This window comes from Cryptosporidium ryanae, assembly GCF_009792415.1.
Source record: "Cryptosporidium ryanae isolate 45019 chromosome Unknown contig_28, whole genome shotgun sequence".
Taxonomy (NCBI): Eukaryota; Apicomplexa; class Conoidasida; order Eucoccidiorida; family Cryptosporidiidae; genus Cryptosporidium; species Cryptosporidium ryanae.
In genome coordinates this window covers 143,674-164,715 of record NW_027125542.1, presented here as the reverse complement: position 1 = coordinate 164,715, position 21,042 = coordinate 143,674, and the positions used below count along the sequence as shown (strand labels likewise).

General features: G+C 33.2%; 11 protein-coding genes across 11 annotated transcripts; 6 read left to right on the top strand and 5 right to left on the bottom strand.

Annotated features, from left to right (window-relative positions):
• Positions 1 to 201: 201 nt before the first annotated feature.
• Positions 202 to 1,305, top strand: FG386_001838 (uncharacterized protein; the record flags this gene model as incomplete). The annotated part of the gene is made up of 1 exon (XM_067341231.1): positions 202 to 1,305. The coding sequence occupies one exon, from the start codon at positions 202 to 204 to the stop codon at positions 1,303 to 1,305; it is 1,104 nt and encodes a 367-aa protein (XP_067197193.1).
• Positions 1,306 to 1,896: 591 nt separating this feature from the next.
• Positions 1,897 to 3,368, top strand: FG386_001837 (uncharacterized protein; the record flags this gene model as incomplete). The annotated part of the gene is made up of 3 exons (XM_067341230.1): positions 1,897 to 1,978; positions 2,037 to 3,262; positions 3,357 to 3,368. The coding sequence occupies 3 exons, from the start codon at positions 1,897 to 1,899 to the stop codon at positions 3,366 to 3,368; spliced, it is 1,320 nt and encodes a 439-aa protein (XP_067197192.1).
• Positions 3,369 to 3,394: 26 nt separating this feature from the next.
• FG386_001836 (uncharacterized protein) lies at positions 3,395 to 4,381 on the bottom strand (the record flags this gene model as incomplete). The annotated part of the gene is made up of 1 exon (XM_067341229.1): positions 3,395 to 4,381. The coding sequence occupies one exon, from the start codon at positions 4,379 to 4,381 to the stop codon at positions 3,395 to 3,397; it is 987 nt and encodes a 328-aa protein (XP_067197191.1).
• A 213-nt stretch (positions 4,382 to 4,594) lies between these two features.
• Positions 4,595 to 5,806, top strand: FG386_001835 (bub3-like protein; the record flags this gene model as incomplete). The annotated part of the gene is made up of 1 exon (XM_067341228.1): positions 4,595 to 5,806. One exon carries the CDS (start codon positions 4,595 to 4,597, stop codon positions 5,804 to 5,806), a length of 1,212 nt encoding a protein of 403 aa, XP_067197190.1.
• A 176-nt stretch (positions 5,807 to 5,982) lies between these two features.
• FG386_001834 (dynein light chain 1 protein) lies at positions 5,983 to 6,242 on the bottom strand (the record flags this gene model as incomplete). The annotated part of the gene is made up of 2 exons (XM_067341227.1): positions 5,983 to 6,007; positions 6,052 to 6,242. 2 exons carry the CDS (start codon positions 6,240 to 6,242, stop codon positions 5,983 to 5,985), a joined length of 216 nt encoding a protein of 71 aa, XP_067197189.1.
• A 472-nt stretch (positions 6,243 to 6,714) lies between these two features.
• Positions 6,715 to 7,842, top strand: FG386_001833 (uncharacterized protein; the record flags this gene model as incomplete). The annotated part of the gene is made up of 1 exon (XM_067341226.1): positions 6,715 to 7,842. One exon carries the CDS (start codon positions 6,715 to 6,717, stop codon positions 7,840 to 7,842), a length of 1,128 nt encoding a protein of 375 aa, XP_067197188.1.
• Positions 7,843 to 7,886: 44 nt separating this feature from the next.
• FG386_001832 (uncharacterized protein) lies at positions 7,887 to 8,759 on the bottom strand (the record flags this gene model as incomplete). The annotated part of the gene is made up of 1 exon (XM_067341225.1): positions 7,887 to 8,759. One exon carries the CDS (start codon positions 8,757 to 8,759, stop codon positions 7,887 to 7,889), a length of 873 nt encoding a protein of 290 aa, XP_067197187.1.
• Positions 8,760 to 9,276: 517 nt separating this feature from the next.
• Positions 9,277 to 10,023, bottom strand: FG386_001830 (uncharacterized protein; the record flags this gene model as incomplete). Its single annotated transcript, XM_067341223.1, has 1 exon — positions 9,277 to 10,023. One exon carries the CDS (start codon positions 10,021 to 10,023, stop codon positions 9,277 to 9,279), a length of 747 nt encoding a protein of 248 aa, XP_067197185.1.
• Positions 10,024 to 10,378: 355 nt separating this feature from the next.
• On the top strand, positions 10,379 to 12,763 carry FG386_001829 (uncharacterized protein; the record flags this gene model as incomplete). Its single annotated transcript, XM_067341222.1, has 1 exon — positions 10,379 to 12,763. The coding sequence occupies one exon, from the start codon at positions 10,379 to 10,381 to the stop codon at positions 12,761 to 12,763; it is 2,385 nt and encodes a 794-aa protein (XP_067197184.1).
• A 1,141-nt stretch (positions 12,764 to 13,904) lies between these two features.
• Positions 13,905 to 16,454, top strand: FG386_001828 (uncharacterized protein; the record flags this gene model as incomplete). The annotated part of the gene is made up of 1 exon (XM_067341221.1): positions 13,905 to 16,454. The coding sequence occupies one exon, from the start codon at positions 13,905 to 13,907 to the stop codon at positions 16,452 to 16,454; it is 2,550 nt and encodes an 849-aa protein (XP_067197183.1).
• Positions 16,455 to 16,705: 251 nt separating this feature from the next.
• FG386_001827 (uncharacterized protein) lies at positions 16,706 to 21,040 on the bottom strand (the record flags this gene model as incomplete). Its single annotated transcript, XM_067341220.1, has 1 exon — positions 16,706 to 21,040. The coding sequence occupies one exon, from the start codon at positions 21,038 to 21,040 to the stop codon at positions 16,706 to 16,708; it is 4,335 nt and encodes a 1,444-aa protein (XP_067197182.1).
• Positions 21,041 to 21,042: the final 2 nt, after the last annotated feature.

Sequence of the window (21,042 nt, the reverse complement as noted above, 5' to 3'; positions counted from 1 at the left end):
TAAATATCAACTTACTACTTGAGAAACACCTGTTCCAGGAGCGACATTTCGGCGGTAACATGAAGCGCTCTTTGCATTTTTGACATGCTCATGTAAAAATTACTATTGCTAGAAAAAAGTCAATAGGTAAATTTATAAATATATGCAATTAAAGAATATAAAACAATTTATTTAGGAAGCTGATAATGTGGTAACATTAAGATGTCTGTAACAACAGCATCAAAACCACCCTTCGATGCATTCAGAGATGAATATTCACTCTCTGAAGGATTATCATTTGACTCATTCATTTTAGTAAATGATCCACGTTGTAAAAAGAAATCACAAGCAGTTGTGAAAGTGGAACCTCTTTCACCTATTCAATTATTCTTGAGGCCATTTATGCAATGTTGTGCACCTAGGAAAACTAAAACAAGAAAAATAAGAATAAATATTTCCTCGTATTCTGAAACAACTAGATCTAGCGTCCCAAGCACGGGATTCACACAGGAATTAGATGTTAATAAGTCAGATCTTAACAATTTAGATTTATCTGTTGAAAATAACAAAAAATTGTTGTGGTCAATCAATCTTCCATATGAATATGGCATACCTATAATAACTGAGTCACAAAGAAGGTTTGCATGTTTATTATGGGGACTAAAAAACGAGTATGGTTCAGTAGTTAGCGAACGAACAATAAGGAAAATCTTTGAAGTCTCTAAAAATAAGAGTGAAAATGTAGATTTGATTAGAGAATACAAATCTAATCCCGATCTCCAGTTACTAAAACTATTTAGGGATGGCCTATCTGTAACTGTAGAAGAAGCATTCAATGAAATACTTAATTTCGATTCAACTAAATACTCAATGTTGGCAATAATCTGCAGAGGAAGGTGTTTTGCATTTTATACTAAATCTATGGACAATGAAGACAACAATATTTTTTGTTTGTTTGACGCATCTTCCAGGTACGAAACTGGACCCAAGTTGTTAGGATTCACAAATATGAATGATCTCATTAAGTACGTAACCAGTGAGTTTAGTCATGATCATGAAACAAAATTAAAGGCAACAGAGGGTTTCCACGTGACTCTATTTCAAGGGAGGGTGACTTGGGACAAAAAAACCGACTTGCCTAATCCAATAATTAAAAAGGACTATAAAGAAAAGAACGAAGCTATGATAAGATTGGGAAGATTAAATGATAGCAAATTTGATGCAAAAGTTATATATGGAGAATTGCAAAAGGCAACTACAAGACCAACTGATGAGGATCACTTCTTCACATATCAAAACAATTTAATGAATATAAGTAAATTATAACTAATATCTGGAATTACTCAATATTCCAATCCAGGAAAAAGACCTGCATTTCTCGAATGAATTTTTTGTGTTAAAATTGATTTCGATTAAATCTCCATTTATATGACTACATATCACCTCCTCCGAATCGTCACTAAAAATGACTTTGCACAATGGTTCGCCTGCTTGTATTTGTATTTTTTCTTTTAAGATTCCATTTTCATTCGAATTAACAAGTATTGCGTCCATAAAATTAATGCACTTCAATGCACTGCTTCTATTTTCTAGCTGCAAACAAATAATAGATATTCTAAACTCAACATTAGGCATTCAGTTTAGAGCTGAATTTTATTCAAATTAATATTTGTAAACGTACCCGTTCAAGTGCGTTAGTATTATAGTATTCCCAAAAGACCTTGATTTGTAGTGTTTCTATTGAAAAACGTTATAATTAACCAGATTTACATGCTCATATTTTATACGTTAAGCAAAACATACCTCTATCAAAAAGTCAACATATTTGGTCATTTTTGTTTTCAAGTGAGCAATTGTACCCTTACAGGCTCCTGGCGCCGAAAGTCATAATCGTCTTTAATTAGTACTAAGAGAAAAATGGATAACGAGAGTAGGAATGCTGGATACAATCGTTCTATAAGATGCACTGGTGTTAAATTTGATGGGATATGCCAAACTAGTAAGTTCATTTCTCTGTTTCTGCTATTGGTTCCTTCTAACTTGCTGTTAAATATTAGATCCTGAATACTTTAGAAAATATAGGGAAACAATTTTAAGAGAGAATAATTTTAACAAACTTATCGAAAAAGTTGATAGTATTCATAAAGAACTTTCTTCCTTAGATTCCTTTTCCTCGGTAATACCGATATTGAATACGAAAAATGGGGATTCGGAGGTTGATGTGACTTTCAAACTTGTAGAGAGTAAAATAAAATGTTCTGTAGGAAGTACAATTAATAAACAGGGAAAAGTCGGTTTTGAACTATCCGCGTTTATCCCAAATTTGCTTGGAACTTTAAGTTCTACTAGGTTAACTTTGGAGACTTTTGGGAGAAGATCAAGAGAATTCAATTTAGGCTTATTTACTCCTATGTTGCTTAATTCAGACGTCAATATGAGTTACTGTATATTTAATAACAAAGTTGACGACAGAAGTACGCCTCCTTATGCGAACAATTATTTCGGTAGTAAATTAAAATTTTCTGATAAACTCGGTGTTAACAGTCTTTCTTTAGAATCTAGTATAAGGGGAACACATGCAAATATAATCGACAATAAAAACCACTATATAATCGAGAAAGCACCAATAAGGACTTTGAAAAACAGTATTGGCTACTCGTGGAACAAGGCTCGGAAGAAATTCATTGAAAGTAAAGATGGAACCGAAAGCGACACATTAAGTCAACTTAGTATTGAATATGCAGGTTTCAACAGTGATGTCAAGTTTATTAAAATTGAGGCATTTCAAAAATGGAGATCAACGTTAAAAAGACACATAAAAAGGCCCTTTTTCCTTAGCAATCTATGTTTAAATCTTAGCCTGGGACTGGGAATCTTGTTGCCAAACTTCTCGAAGGGAAAATTTGAACTTAAAACAACGATACATGACCGTTTTTTTCTTGGTGGAAATAGTGGATTTCACAAGTGTCTAATGGGATTTGCCTCCGGCTCAGTAGGTCCATGTTTAAAAGAGGGCGTTGATTTAAATAAGGATTTAAACAGCAAACCTAAAGACATGTATGTTGGAAGTAACGGATACTTATCTGGTGAATTAACTCTACAGTATCCATTGAATATGAATAAATACGGCTTTAGCATCGAACCTAACTTAATATCATATGTTAATGCTGCAACAATAATAAATGGGAACAATACAATATCAATGAATAATTGTAACTTCAGTGATAAAAATAAAATATTAGAGAACTTCAAACGAACTATTAGAGCATCAACGGGGATTGGGGTATCTTTTCCAATTAACTTTGCCAATTTATCCCTATTATTCTCAGTTCCGTTGAAACACCAAGAAACCGATATATTTGAAAGAATACAATTAGGAATTAGAATAGATTACGCACCTATATAAACTAATTCTTTAAGTTAAGTCGAATTCATTGTTTTCAGTCTTCTCTGTTATGTTTATATTCACTTTACTGAGGTTTTTCTTAACAATAGAGAGAAAGTGAACCTTCCAGTCATCAAATGGATAGATTGAATTGTACTCTTCTATTACTTGCGTAAATTCCTCAACAAGGCTGTTCCTGTATAAACTGTCTTCCTGTTCATCCGATGGTTTTTGTTTTTTCTCAAGAATTCCTAAAATTGAGCTACAAAGCTTTCCTTGTTGCGACCCTCGAAAACTTTGGTCAATGTTGGAATATTTATCAAACTTGATTTGTGCATCAACAGGGTCATCTAAAGACAGGACTATAAGAAATGACTTAAATAAATATTCCTTCGCATTATATTTAATCAAGGAATTTCCTAGAGCTTTCTTAGCCTCTTCCTCGTAAATTTTCATTGATTCATACAGCTTATCTGTGGACAAATTACTAGCATCGTTTTGTTCACTCACACAGAGCGAGACAATATCGGCGTATTTAAGTATGCATGATGAATATGCGGATTTTCTATATTCATCCATATCAAATAAGTCTGCTGCCTTTTTGTAATATTCACAGGACTCCTCATACCGATATTCATTCTCTAATGACTCAGCAATATCCTTAAATAGTTTCCCACTCTGACTGAATCTTCCACTCTTATTATACAATTCGACTGCCTTCAAATAATAGGGTATGGACTTTTGCAAATTTGTTCTCTTCATTATATTTCCACATTCTGTATAATAGTTAGACGCACCTATAAAATCATTTTGCTTTAGCGAAAGGTCAGCTGCTCTGTTAAAACACTCGCAACTTTCTACCCAAGACTTTAACATTTTGTACTTGTTTCCCGACTCTAAATAAAGTTGAATAGCATTATCATAATCTGGCCCCCCTGAAAAAAAGGACGAGAGGAAACCAGAAGACCCTCTACTTGCCTTCTCAGCCCTTCTAAATATTTCCTGAGCCTCCTCCATTAGTAAAATAGCAGCTAAAATATCGAAGTATAATCTAAAACAACCGAACAGTTGTATTTGTGATAAGCCAGGAAAGAGAACTCACAGAATTCCTTGTTTTCGAAACAAATTATCCAAGCCGCCTAGTTGAGCAATAATAAATTTTTTAATGAAACACATATCTCAACTTCAACTTCAACGATAATAAATAGTAGTAAGGGAACTCCCTTAGAAATGAAAAACTACTATCTCTCAGAATGTCCGGAGGACCCAATTTGTTCAATAGATATTGCTTGTTTTCAGAATAATAGTGCCTTTGGTTCAGAAAATGATGACTGCATACTGGCACTAACTTCATGGGACAAAAGTGTGAGAATTTACAACCCACAAATAAACTCCAAATATAAGAGTGGAGAAAACCATTTGTACGAGACAAGAGGCAATAAATTGCCAAACTCTTTAGAAAATTACTTTCCAACAGGGAAATGTGTTTATAACATTTCAAATGAACAAGTTTATTTATCCTGCAAGTTCTTTAATTCAAACACCCTTTTTTTGGGTGGATTTAATAATGGCGTTGATATCATAGATATAAATCAGAATAGTAGTGAACCCACAAGTATCGTTAAACACTCTGCTCCGGTAAGATGTTTGAGTATTGTCGAGAGCCATTCAATGGTTGTTAGCGGCAGCTGGGACGGTTCAGTTATTCTCACTGATATAAGAGCGAATGAATCAAATTCAGTTATATCAAAAATAGAAGTTAAGGGCAAGGTTTTTTGTATGGATCATACTTTCAGCGACGAATGGCTTTTGGTAGGCGATTCATTTAAAAACATGAACATTATAAACATCAAAAAGCTGTCTTCCACTGTAGAAACAGAGAAAACAGAAGTTCCCAATTTTATGAAATACCAACTTAGGGATATAGACGCAAACAAGCACAAGGACGTATTCGCGACGAGTTCTATTGAAGGCCGAGTGCAGATAACTACAGTGGAAAATGCGTTGAAAGGTGAGATAAACAACAAAGAGAACCCTATAGATAATTACGCATTTAAATGTCACAGAGTAAAGGACAATGCTAAAATGACAGAAGTAATATACCCCGTTAATTCCGTCTGTTTTCATAAACAGTACTCAAATATGTTGGCCACTGGAGGCAGTGATGGTGGAGTTTTTCTATGGGATACTAAGGCTAAAAAAAGACTTTGGAGGAACTCAAACTTCCAAATTGTTGACTCAGAAATAAACCCCATCCGTATATGTAAAGAAGGCATCTCTTCAATGAAATTTCATCCGAGCCTGCCAGTTCTCATTTCCTCTTGTTGTGAACTGTTCGAAAGTTCATTTAAAGAAAACACAGAAACAAAGGACATATCTGGTAAAAAAAAGTCTTCGGTTATTTTTCATTCTATTGAAGGTATTAAACCTGTGGATTCATAGTGTATTTCTTTTTATACAATATATCTATATTTATTAAAAACTTCTTTAATATTTTTTTTTGTTGGCTCTGTAAGATTAATTCAGTCACTTTAAATCAATAATATTAATTTGAAACCTTAATCAGACTATACTATATTCTGTTGCTCGCTTTCTTCTGTATTTATTATCATCCAGATTTAAAAAGCAAGACGGCTATTTGCCCTATATAAAAATAAATAAAATGTCTTGTTTCGTGTGTTACGTACGATCCAAAATTTCTCCCAACAACACAATGCCAAGTTGGATTGTATTTTCTGTCAAACTCCTTTTTTATATAAGCAGCGATGTCCTTTTCCACATTGTGACGCTCTAATGCCGCAGCTGCACATGCAATAGCATCTTGCTGCATATCATCAGACATGTCTGCATTCTTAATAACTGCTTTTTTCTCAGCCATTTTGATAAATATACCGCTATACCACCAAAGCTATTTATATTTTCTTTTATTCTTATATTCTAATAATTTGTAGAGATCTAAATTACAGACGTAGGGTGGGGCAATTGTGGCGCTAAAACAAATAATATTTACATGTGAATTCGTTTTTATAAATATTTATGGCATAATTATTGCATGCCGGTTGTATGCGGAGTGAGAACATGTAATACTTTGCTCCGTATGCATTTAGTTTTTCTTGTTTAACGATATGGTACTCGCTTTAATATGCTTCTAACGCTTCTTTTTGACTGAATGTAATACTATTTGTTTAATGTAGAAATCATTCATTGCTATACCTCTTTGCTCTCACTTTGTTTTTTCTGTATTTGATACTATATAATAAACAAGTACTTTTTTTGAAGGCATGAAAAACCGGTTTGAGGAAAAAAAAAAGGACAAATTCCCGCCGAGCGCTTGCAATTAGACTAATAAAATGTTGAAAATTCCTAACGTGACTACAGTTTGTGTTGAGATTCCTGGAACTGTAAGTAACCCAGAGAACGCCATTAAAGCCCTGGGAGGCCTAGATGGAATTGAGGAATCTATTTGTAGTCGTAAATCAATAAAGCTTTCATTTTGTCCTGACGATCCGTATACAAGACCAATATGTTCTGACTTTATGAAAAGGTCTGGTATACTGCTTAAAAAACTTAAATATAGAGATGGAAATATTCAATGGAGAGTTTTAGGGAATGTTTCACTAATTCACCAGTTCACACAGATGGCAGATTTTTACTTCATTCCTCCAAGCGACTTTAGGGAAAAGAAAACAATTCATGAGCATTTGAATGAAGAAATACCGGAAACAGCATTTATCCCACCAGCAGTGTTTTCAAGAGTTACCCATCCTGTTAACATAAAGTGGACTTCAAACATGAGTACAACATTAAATGAAACCGTTGATCAAAATGAATCAGAGGAGGTGGAAGAGAAAACTGAAAATACTCAATATTGGACACCTGTAGCAAAGTACTCAGATATAACAATTCCAAACTCCCCACTTAAAATTTCAAGCTCTATAAATTTGGATAAGAACGCACTGGGTGTAATAAAAAAACTATTTAACGAACAACCTTTATGGTTGAGACCAGTTATTGAATCGAAAATATCGTCTGAAATATCGTCTTGGAAAAAGAAGCTATTGTTTACACAAGTTTGTTATAACATAAGTGACGGTCCCTGGAGAGCATGTTTGTGCAGATTAGGATACGACCCTAGAACTGATCCTGAGTCTAGAATATACCAAACCTTGGACTTTAGAGACCCATATTTAAGAAAAGTTATGAAGGACAAGAAAATAGGAATTATAAATAAAACTGAAGAAGATACTGGTGAATCTCCATCTGATTGGCAATTTAAGGTCCCACCAAAACGTGGTTCCCAGTTGTACCAGCTTTGCAATATAGAAGACAGTCACATTAGGAAACTAATTAACGAGGCACAGCCTCTTGAATCATGTACAAAGGAATCGGGATGGTTCAAAAAATCAGTGTTATCACAAATAAGGGAACTACTATCACTAAAATGTCAACAGATGAGACAAATTGAGCAAAACAGCTAGTAAATAGGTGACATTCAGAACAAAAAACTAAAAGGAAACGGTAATTATGCATTTGATGAGCTCATCTCCATAGAACCACTCCCTTGCTGCAGATTCTTAATTTGCCTCCTAGATGCAAATTCAACGCCGTTGAAACATCCGGATTCAGATTTCTTTAATGTGGAGGTGGAATTTGGTCTTGTAAGTGCTTCGCCACTGTCTATCTTGTGGCTCACGATATTGCTTGCTGAAGAGCTGAGGTTAAGTTGACAACTTGACCCAGTCTGCATTGGGGTTGAATTCAAATTGCTATTTGAGTTTGTTACTGTATTGGTGTTAGTTACTGACAACTGGTCTGGAATAATTAAATTGTTTGTTGGAACTCCGACATTTGTTGAATTATCGTAGTGGGAGAATACAAACGAAAAGTAACTACCAATAGCAAGATTGAACTTTGAGATAACGTTCGTTGCCATTTCATGATTTCTAGTTAAAAATTGTTGTAGTTCATGTTGAACGTCATCATCTATTCTTGTAAACTCATCCAAGGCATCGCCACATTTTCTCTGCGTACGATCCAACTTCGCATTATCACTTAAAGAAACGCTCTTTCCGGAGTTCATTCTTTGTTGCCTTTTTTTTAATTTCTTTTCATAATGTATTCTCTCGGAATACGCTATTCTTCTTTTAACCAATCTTTTCTGAATACTGTTAACATTAAGTACCATCTCTTGAATCAAAATCTTAACTTGGTCACAATCACTAATGAAGTGTTCTCTCGCCGTGGAAAGTCCACCTAAACACTCAACCGTATTCATTAAACTTCCGTATTCTATTGTTTCCTGGGGGAATAAACAACTTATTCCATTCAAAATCGAGTCTCTCGAGTAGTTAATTGAATTAACTCCGCAAATACTTTTGTCAACGGCTGTTTGCATCCTTTTTGCAAACTTTAAAACATTGTCCAGCTCTCCAGTCAACGACTCTAAAGGATCGTTCGCTATCTTTTTTGTGCTGAAAAACTGTAATTGCTCCAGTTAGTTGTACCCTAGAGAGATAAAAGAACACAAACTTACCTTTCGGATTGATTTCAACATTTTAAGAAGATTAAAGCAATCACAAATTTAACAGTTCCTTATATATCAAAATTTATTTTTCAATCAAACTTTTTTTTTATTTACTTAACACTCTTAAAAACTGTACATACTCCAGATGTCTGGTTTTCAAATACCAGCGGGAGATGATATTTTACTTTCCCACCCAATATAAGTCAAAGTGAAAAAAGAAAATCTACAAACTAATCAAAACACAAGTTATTCAATCATATATTCAATGTATGAATCTACCTGCTTCTTCGCTTTTTTTACATTAGTTCTACTTCCTAATAGGGAAATTGTTATCTTCCACTTAAATAGTATAAACTACACTACTTGGCGCCTATATTTTAATGGGAACTCATTGGAGTGTATTTCTTAAGTCACTGATTGTTCCAACAGTAGATTCAGTTACTTGACGGCTATCAACAGAATAATGTTTCCTATCACCTTTATTAGCCTCAAAAGCTGTCAAGTTTGAACAAGTCGCTGTAACCTTATCAAATATTGTGACGAGGTGTTGCGCTGCCTTATCCAAGCCGTCACCTGCTTGACACAGTAATTCAGGAAGCAACTTAACAAAATTAGGTATTCCTCCGACGTTCAGAGTTTTGCATAATTCTTCCGCAAATGTTAGGCAATTTCTGCGAAAAATATTGTACTCTGACCCGGGCCAAATTGACTTCATGTTGTTTATTATCCTTTTAACCTCACCTCTCGTGAAGTTAGTCCTTCCCATTTTGATGCTTTCTCTATAAATGTGTATTGGATGCCTTCTCGGCAGGTTTGATGTTATCCCTGTAGTTCCATCATTAGTAGAGCCAAAACAATACTCAATCCCGTATACCTCGACTCCTGCGTGAAAGGCTCCAATGTCTAATGCTCTTGTGAATTTATTTATTTTTCCACTAAAAGAATCGAGGTCGTAAACGTTTAGGATGACCATATTGCTATCTATATTTTCGTCAAAATACTCTCTTGATGAAACACTCTTCATTGTTTGAGTATGATCAAATTTACCTGTGTTTACGCTCGGAGAATTTTCAAATTTACCGAAAAGAGAGGTGTAGTAACTCGAATACTCTTTCTCAGTAACTCCCTTACCCATATTTGTTCGTTCCTTTTTCACCATCATTTCTTTTTTACGAATACTTGTCCACAATAAACCGTTGACTTGAAGTCAGGAAAGAGATATACACACAAATGAAATCTTCAAAAAACTGTTAACATTTATTTTAAATATATGTTATCTGTTTATTTTTTTTTGTGATAGAACATATATCTATTTACTTTTTTTCTATGCAATACAGACTTCAAAATACAATTAAACTGAAAAAACACGAAACCCACATTACGCGCCAATATGGACAAAAAAACACAAGTGATGGTGAAAGGCCCCAAAGGTATAAGGCATTAAATGGTAATTCTTTATAAATGCTCTTATTTTACATTGATTAAAATAGATGTTAAGGAGGCTTAATAAGGAAGACCAGGACCGTATTTGCAGCCAACAAGTGATAACTGAGTTAAAAGACTCTATAAAAGAATTAATAGATAACTCAATAGATGCAGGGTGCACAGAAATATTCATTTCCTTGTCTGACAACGGAGCATCAACTATTGAGTTAATAGATAACGGTGTTGGAATAGAGGATCTAGATCTCATTGGCGAGAGGGGAAACACTTCAAAACTTGAGAACTTTGATAATATTAATTTGTCATTAGAAACACTTGGATTTCGCGGAGAGGGGTTGAATTCGATCATAAATAGTTGCGAAACTATTGAAATACATACTCTACCTTTTTCAAGAAACAATGATGATTCTAATATAGATGAAGGGAAAACAAAAGTATTGACCTTCCAAAAATGCAAATTAATTAAGACCGATTTGGACGATCATGAAAAGTACAATTTTCAAGGAAAAACAGGAACTAGAGTAAAGATAACAGGTTTATTTACCCCATATGTTTCGAGAAGAAAGCACTTTTTGAGAAACATTAAACAGCAATTGAAGTCATTAATTGTTATGCTGGAGGAATATGCAATTTGTTACCCGAACATAAGGTTTTTCGTAACAAATAGAATACTATCCGATTCTGAGAGAGAAAAAATCAATTCTAAGTTAACAGATGTTAACATAAACCAACAAACTTTTCAACAAAAAAATGAATTATTAATTACAAGAGGAAAAAGCACTCAAAAGGATGTCGCTAAATATTTATGGGGAAGGTCTGTTCTGGATAATTCACTTGAGTTTAATTTAAGTGGTGAAATATTTATACCAAATATTAATAACACAGAAGAGGATAAGATAGGTGGGAACTGGTCTATAACCGGATTTATTTCAGCGATAAATAAAGGTCGTCCTTACCCCGATCATCAATTGTTTACAATGAATAAAAGGCCAATAGATCCAATAAAACGAATTTCACGCTCGATATTTTCTGTATATTCAAGTCTTTCTTCATTCACTAACAAAAAACTTTATCCCGTTTTTGTTATCAATATAACCTTGCCTCCACTATTGTTGGATATAAATGTTACACCAAATAAAAGAACAATAATGCTTCCATCAATGGTCGAGGACATTCTGCTGGAAAATATTCAACACTTTTTGCTGGATTCATATCAGAAGAGCGTCCCAATTTGTAATAGGTCAGAAGATTTGTCCAATAATATTAACGAAATCCCCACAGATAAAAAAAGACAGCTATTGGACATTACAAACCACGAAATTAAAAAAACAAGAAGCGAAGTTTATTCAGATTCTGTTGTAACATCTAACACAGAAAACCTAAATTCCAATGATTCACCTGTACTTAGTTCAAATAATACCCGCAAAAGTGTTGAGCTAACTACAGACACTCAGAATGACTTGGTTAATAACGCCTCACTAAGAGCAAGTAAATCCGCTAAAATAAAGGAAAAAGATGAGAATAATAAAACACAGGTTAGAGAATACAAACCCGAATCTTTTAATTCAACGAATACATCTAGACAAAAGGGTAAAAAGGTTAAGATTAAACTAAATTTTAACATTCCAACTCCTTGTGTATTGGAATATAAATACTGCGTCCCAAGTCAGGAGAAAATATGGGACGAAGTGAGTAAAAGAAAAATAATTAATAGCTTTAAAGAAAAGAAAGTATCCCCGACTGATTTCCAAATAAATGATGATATTACAAATTCCATTAATATTAACGAAAATAACAACTTCAGCTCACAAAAAGACCAGGTGAAAAGTTTTAATTTTGAGAAAAAATTGTTTAGTGACCTAGAGATTATCGGTCAATTTAATAGAGGTTTTATTTTAACAAAATTATATATTTGTGAATCAAAATCATTGCATATATTTATTATTGATCAGCATGCATCAGACGAAAAGGCGCGTTTTGAGAGCTTGAATAAAGATTTTGGCCACTTGCAGACTCAAAAGCTCATTTCGCCATTGTCAATAAGACTAACGCCTTCTCAAGAACAGATTGTACTTAACTACAGAAGTATTTTTGAGGACAATGGGTTCAAACTTATTTTCAATAACAATTTGGATCTTGGAATGAGGGTTCAGTTAACGCACCTACCAGTGATATTCGGAATCCCACTAAAGCAACTAGACTTTTTGGATTTACTTTCTCAAATAGGGAAGTACAGGACAAAAATGTCCATAAAGGACGAAATTCTGAGTATTTCAAGTGCCTATGAGAAAACCAAAGAAGACCCAGATAAAGAGAAGGAGGACTCGATAACTGTCTCGGATGAGAACAACGCTAAAGACACAGTCTTGTGGTGTCCACTGAATACAATCCCAAGGCCAAAAAAGATATGGTCTATACTAGCATCAAAGTAAGTTTCTTTTAATCGCGTATTTCCCCAATTTACTAACTTATAAAATTAATGTATTTTAGAGCATGTAGAACGGCAGTAATGATCGGAGATGACCTAAATATGCACAAAATGAAGACCATTGTGAGGAGAATGAGTACCTTAAACTCACCCTGGAACTGCCCCCACGGCAGGCCATCCATAAGACATCTAGGTTATTTTTCTATATCATAGCACCCTTTTCAAATATGTTTTTATATTAAGATGTAAAACACGACATTCTCAGTGAAAAAACGCGGATGTTAAATATATATTCCTGTCAAATTCTACCTTTTTTATCACTAAAATAAGTTTTGTCATTTCTGAGAAATTTGAGACTTAATTTGTAAGACGACTGATGCTAACATCAAAAAGACACATTATCTTTGTTTTGTCTCGAGTTATATTTGAAGCAAAGAGTAATGAATAAGGTTTTAATTCACGCGCCTAGGCGCCTAAATCCTATACTATTAAATTAACTATCAAGGATACTAATAAGGTATGAATAATGTCAGAAATAAATTGTAAGTAAATTACTAATTCTTGTCTAAACGAGACTTAAAAAAATATATACGAAATAAACTAATATATAAATATATATAAATTATTTTTAAGAAAGCCTTGAAAACTATTTTCAAGTTGCTTGAAAATAATTCACAATCATTTCTATTTGGTACCAGATTAAAAAAATCAACTAGAATTATTTTATTTATATTTATGTGATATTGTAAATACTTGTTTCTTTTTCCTGGGATAATACCCTTGCCATTATAATTAACTCAAAACGACATTATTGTCGTGGTTAAATATTACCTATTCATGGATATAGTTTTTGAGAGTCGGATTGGTTGAGAATTGGGTTTTTGGTGAACGCCATTCCTTATTTTCGAGGATGAATTAATATTCAAATTTCTATTCTCATGTTCGTACGGATAACAGCAGGTGATCTTATTGAGGTATATTATATATTTATACAGAGGCTATAAGTATATTAATTAGATTGTATTCGATCGTTGTTGTTACATGTTTACGTTCAGTTTTAATTTAAGAGCCCAAAATTAGTAGACACATGTGTTTTTGCAGTTTATAAATTGGAATTGAAGTATTATTGTGAATATAATATAACTATGAAGTCTAATGTCAGGATTTCCGAAACTGGTATGGAAATAATAAAATTCTCAAAAGGTATCCAGGTACAAGCAAGAAACAATAGGGGAACTAGATATTTGAATTATAAATTGCTCATTAGAAAAATAAGATGGGTTTTTGAACAAGAGGAAAAGAAGAACTTTGTCGAGGCTCAAAGATATGATTTGATATTCAAGGACATTTTATTAAGAGATATGAACAGAATGGATTCAATGTACAACAGGGACATAAATTACATTAGGGATTTAATGTGTATTATATCTAGGGATATATGGAGTATGTCTATGACATCACAATCGAATGTGGCATATTCAAATATGAAGTTAAGCAACAGAGTTGATGATACAAACAATTTGTCTTCAATGTTTATATCGTCGTTGTCATCCCTAATAAATCCAGATTTTGAATTAGCTAATGAAAGAAAATTTGTTGATTGGTTACACAATTTACTTGAATGTTGTGGAAAATTAGCAAAGCTGAGATCATACATTATTTGGAACAGTATAGCTGTAATTAAAGTACTTAAAAAGAGAAAAAATAAAATATCACATAACAGATTTGTGAAAAATCCTATTGATGCATATTCACTGTTAAACAACCATGAATTCTATAGGGGATTAACTCTTGAGTATCTAAACAAAAATTTTAGAAACCTCATGGTTAAAGTGTTCAAAAAGGATATGTTTTCAGAAATATGTCAAAAATGCAACAAGAAAACATCTGAACCAATTAAAAGTATTTGTAACCATATACTTTGTTGGAAATGCATTACGAGTGTTAAAGAGACACTAATTATTGATGATTTCAAAAAAATTGATGATGTAAGCGATTCTAATAATGAGGATGATAACAATAATTGTAAACATAATGTTAATGAGGGACATCCACTTATTGATGATTGTTCATTTGACTTTTACTCCTTCAAATCAGATAACAAAGAAGAGGATAAAAAACAACCAACTTTAGTTGGAGAAAAGTGTGAAAATCGAATGAGTTTTAAGAAGATAAGAAACAAGCCTTTCAAGAACTGTCCGGTATGTCATATGAAGTGGAGCAGAAATCCAGAAAGTCTTCAAGTTGAAAATAAATTAATTAAATTATTTATTAAAGAATACGAAAATAGGAGCTTACTCACGGGAGTGTTGGAGTTAGATACTATTATCCAATCTTCGGTAAACAATGTTGGATTTATCTCCTCAGATGAAGAGTCCGACGATGATTTTTCCGAAAGCAATGTTTCCAATTCAATTGCATCCGTTAATAGTGAATGCGAAGTGAGTGATTGTAATAAGGAGCACAAAAATAATAGATTTGGTGGTGTTTTTACCAACAAGGCAGTTTTATCGCCCTCAAATAACAACCTTGACAATTCATACAATCCCCTTTCTCGTCCACAGTCTTCATTTTCCACAATATCATCGAATAACAGCACTGACGACACATCTAGTAACAAAAGTAACAGGTCTCATTCTAATTTGAATTTTAACAAGGGAAATTCTAACATCAATTTTAACCGAGGATATGAATTCATAAATGATTCAATAAATACTCAAAGAACGAACCAAAGCAACTCAAATAGCATTTACGATAATCGTAACAATTATTCCAACAAGATCAATTCGAAACAAATTAATTTTTCTAATGTCAATTTTAACATCAGAAGCAGAAATAATTTCAATAACGAATGGGGAATTAATAATGCGAGACGAGATTTGGATTTGAACAAAATGTACAGATCTGGGAGTGATTTCAGATGCAGTAATCCAAATGCATATAATTACCGTCTCCAAGGTAAACATTGTAACCAAAGAAGAAATCATCATAATCACCAATGCGTGACAAATTACAATAAATTTTCAGATCAACAAGAAATTTGGAATAGAACTGCAAATAATTTACTTTTTGTCGGCAATATTGGGGTTAGGAAATTTGAGCGTGATAATAATTATGGAGGTAAAACTATTGGTAAAAATAAGTCGCCATTTTTTCATAGTAATAACTCATCTAACAACGGAAGTAACATCACCTTATTTAGAATTCAAAATCAGACAAATGATAACATTTGGTCTAATGGTTATCAAAACAGCACTGTAAACAGAAATTCTGCTTTTGTTGCAGAGAGAAACAACCATCGTTTGGGTTTAAATATCAATTACAGTCACCCATTGAATTTAAATGTTAATTCTCCGGATAATTTAAAAGGTACTTTGACTCAAACACCATTTAATTATCAGGGTCATGTTTCAAAAGATTGCGTTGTTGGGAGAGATCGTTTGTGGGAACTTCCTTTTAACACCCAAGAGAAACATAATAATGTTGGAGTCGTGAATTTTAATAACAGTTATGCTGAAATTCATTCGGGATCAAATTTTGGCATTTTCCTTAATAATCAATTTTTAAATGAAGACCTACAGGATTATAATAGAGTTGGTAGCAATAATGTTTTTTCTGAAATAAACAGCAATTTCAATGAGATTGAATCGTTGGACTCCAAACTCTTGGAGATGTTTGAGGGGTTAGGAGCTTAGTGACTTAAATCTTCCGGTTCCTATTTGCCTTAGCAAATTTCGTTTAAATATGAATGTTTATGTTTTTAATAAGGAATGAGTGATATATTCTTTAAATAAAATGTTTGAGAAAGCTTGTATGTGAACAAATCGACTAACTGATTTGTATTCGTATATTACCCATGGGACATTAAGAATAAAAGAGAATCAAGTAAAATATAAGTCATTCACAGAAATTTGTGTGAAAGGAGAATAATTTTAATTACTAGTACTCAATGTAAATTACTTTGATTGTTAGGGGGGGTGTTATCATTCTTTATACTATGTTTATCGACACTAATTGAAATAGGTCTCTTTTTTAGTGGTGTTACATCTTCACTGACATCATCAATGCATTCTTTTGCACTAAGAGACTTATTTTTGTCTAGTTCAAGCCTTAATAGTGAGAATTTTGTGAGTTTTAACACTAAATTAACTAGATTATTTGTAGCTTGTGTAAAATTTTTGATATCGTTATTATTCAACTTGTTTGTATTGGGATTGTTCGAGATATCTGCCGAGACGCTGCCTAATTTTTTTATTTCGTTCTCCAGTTTTGTATTTTTGTTCCTTTCCTCTTTGAGTTTTTGATTTGTGCTCATGTATACTTTTCTGAGCTGTTCCATTTGTTGTCTCGTCAACTGCAGCTCCTCGGTACTAACATGTTCACTTTGTTTTTCAGACTGTAGTTTGTCATACTCCTTATTTTTAGTCTCTATAGTGTTTTTCAAACCCTCATTCAGCGACTTTAATTTATTTATTTCATCCTTCATCTTGTTTATATCATCTGGATTAATGTTGTCATAGCTTATTAATATTCTGTTATATTGTTCTTCCCATGTCTTACTCAACACTGACTTTTCTTCACACTGTGATTTAAGTTCCTCTATCTCTGCATTTAACTTCCTTATCTCACACTTTAGGGGATCAATTGACCTTGTTTCAGACTCAAATTTCTTTTCCACACTTGTGTATCTTTCTGTAGCATTAATCAATTCTTTCCTCAATCTGTCATTTGTTTCTCTCAATGTTACCAGTTCTCCAAGCCTAATTAGTGTGTTTTCGTTACTTTCTGCCTTGGTTGCAAATTCGGTAACTTTCTCCAACTCCTCTGCAAGCCTTTTTTGCAAAAATTCATTTTCATCTCTTAAAGACTTCTTCTCAAAACTCAGACGCTGAATTTCAATGCTTGACTCGTTTAATTTCGTGTCCAATTCTTCCAAGTTACTTGTTAAGGCTTGAACCTTCCTCATTAATAAGAAGGACGCAGAACTTGAAGAATTTACTCCAATGTTAGAAGAGTGAACTAATGTAGTTGCTTTATCCTCTTTTTCAACGTTAATCTCGGAAGGAAGCTCGCTTTCCAGTAACCTCTCGTAATCTTGGGGGAGTTTTTTGTCATTTCTCAATTTTATCAACAGATCTCTGTAGTTCTCACTGTCAAGTTTAACTGACTCATATTTTTGTATAGATAGTTCAAGCTGACGTCTTAGTTGATTTATATCATTTTGCATTTCCATTATCAGATTTGTATTCTCGTTTTCCGTCTTTTTCGAATCGTTGATTATTTTCTTAATCTCCTCCCTGAGTTCCGAGCATTGCTTGCTTGAATTTTGCAGTCTTTCTATATCAACACTGTGCATTCTTACTATATTCTGGTACTGACTCCTCAAATCGTGCTCAATTTGTTTACTCTCTTGAATCTCCTTTTTTAATATCGAATTCTCCTCGCTTGCCTTTGAAAGGTTATCCCTTAAATCAGACTCCCTTTTTAGAATCTCCTCATCTACTGAAGAAATTCTTAGTGTCATTGTTTTAATATTTTCATTCAGCCTTTCCTGTTCTTTCTTGTTGTCCTCCTCAATCTTATTTATTAGTTCAATCTTCTCTTGTAGTTCTATTTTTAATATCTCCTCTCTGTTTCTTAATTCGTTAAGTTCCTCCATTTTGTTCTCTAGTTGCTTCTCAGTTGAATGAACGAGATCCTTCCAGTAATTTTGAAGTTTCCTGCTTTCTTCAAGCGAAGACTTTATGCTATTTATGTCCTCTCTCTCATTTTCATCTTCTATTGTAACGTTACTTTCTTTGCTATTTGAAATTCCACCATTTTCAATTGTACTGAAAACAAGTGCATTATTACTTAGCTTTTCCTCAAGTTCAGTATTCCTTTTATCCAGATTCTCCTTCTCCAATTGTATTTCCTTATATCTAACCTCCAAATCGTGATATTTATTGTATTCGCCTTTTAACTGTTGTCTAAGTCTTTGAGACTCATCAAACTCTCTTTGTAGTATTAAGTCTTGAGACTTTCTCATACTGTTTATTTCGGCATACTTCCCCTCTAGCTCGCCTTGTAGTTGACTTATTATGTCCCTCTGTAGTGCATTGTCCTGGTTTCTTTGTTTTATTGATAACTCTATTTCGTTTTTCAACCCAGAAATGCAGTTGTTTAAATTAGATATGTTGTTTTTAAGGTAGTCGTTTTCCCTCTTTATATCCATTATTTCTGACTCCCTAATTAAGACTTTCTCTTTGTAACTATTTAACTCGGATTCCTTTGAATCTTCAGTCTTTCTTAAATCGTTAACCTGCTTAAACAACTGGTCCCTCTCTTCGAAAAGCTCGTCCATTCTTTTTCTATTTCTTTCACACAAGTTTTCCATATATTCGCATTGTGCCTTATATCTGGAAAGTTCTGAACGATATTGAGCAGATTGCTCTATCTCATTTGTAAGCTTCTCGCTTAGGGATTTACATACTTCTGTTACTTCACCAAATTGTTTAATAAAAGTACTTGTGCCTGAAATATTACCACTTGGATCGTTGTCTTCTTTCTTGAACTTCTCCACATTCCCTTTTCCATCCTCTAAATTGGTCAAATTTTTGTTTTTTAGAGAGTTGTTTTCGTCCTCCAATTTATTTATTAATTCCTGATACTGCGAAACCAACTCATCTCTCTCTTTTTTCATTTTTGAAAATTGTTCCTTGTATGAAGAAATTTCTGAATTCAATTTCCTAACTTGAATTTGACTCTCCATTTCTATTCCATCTATTAACCTCGATATTTGTAACTTAAGCTGAGTATTTTGTTCAATTATATCATCGTATACTCCCGTAATTGAAATGGGACTTAATAAACCGCTGGAATTACAGGGACTGTTGTTATTGCCAATTTCAGTATTAATTTTACCACTATTAATGCCTTCTTCTCTATTGTTTTCATTAGAAACAAACATACTAAGCTTTGAAGTGATCATTTTACATTGTTCTTCATATATTTCCCTCTTGTTTGCCTCGTGCTCCCAAAGAGTTTTATACTCGGATATTCGGTGCATTAATATCCGTCTTTCTTGTGTTAACGATTGTAGCTGTTCCATTGCAAAACTATTTTCCGCCTGTAATGTCTCATATTTTTGTCTAGTTAACTCAAAATCCGGAACTGTTACTTTTAAATGGTATTGACACTCCTTCAATTCTTCTTTAAGCGTGTATATTTCCTTGCGGCTTTCCTCCAAATTTTGCTGATAGTCCTCTATTTGGGTAAGAAGATCAATTAATACTCTTCTACTGCCAATATTGCTTGAATCACTTGAGTTTTCAATGTCATTTGAAGAAGAAACACTATTTAAAAATTTTTCTCCAAATATTTTTACAAGTAATTCTGCTGCTTGTACATCAGTCAACTTTCTGCCTTCAATATCAGATGAATTCTCGCCAAAACAAACTGTTTTACTAACAATATTGGATTTGGAGTTGTTAATGTAACTTATTTCTTCATTCTTCTTGTAAAGTTCTATTTCATTTTCAAGATTTTGAGTTGTACTAATACTCATATCCAAAAGTCCCTGAATTTGTTTAATTTGTTCCTCTTTCAATTTAATTGATTCTTCTTTTATCTTTATTTTCTCCTCATAGTGCCCCTTAGCAAACTCAAGTTCTGACTTAACCCTCCTTAGTTCGTCACATATTTTTGAATGTTCCATTTCAAGTTCGTCTCTGCTTTTTTGAATTATTGAAAGTTTGTGCTCTAAGTCACGACAAGACACTTCCAAATGACTAACCTTTTTCGTATATTCAATTAAATTGTTATTTTTTAATGCATGCAATTCTTTTAATTTATTTTCCATAATACTTGTCTCGTCCTTTTGTTTACTAAGTGATTCCTGCAAAGAACATTTTTCATGCTCCAGCAGCTTGTATTCGTGTTGGTGCCGTGTTGAGAGAATCTCTGAATCGTAGGCTCTTTTTTGGTATTCCAGTAATTCCTGCTTGCATTTAACGAGCGATTCTTGGAGCCCGTATATGTTTTCTTGAAGCCTCTCATTCTCGTTTCTTTCGTATGCCAATTGTGAAGTTAATACAGAAATCTCACTGTTTTCATTGTTTTCACACATCCCAGAAGAAGAGTGTACATTATATTCTGATCTAAATTTGTTAGAAGTTGAATTGGGGCTATTTTCACCTTTTGCCAATTCCAATTCTTCCTTTTTATCTGAGGTCTCATTTGTCAATATTCCACCATTGTTAACTGTTATCTCTCGTACATCTAATCCATCTTCAAATTCCATGA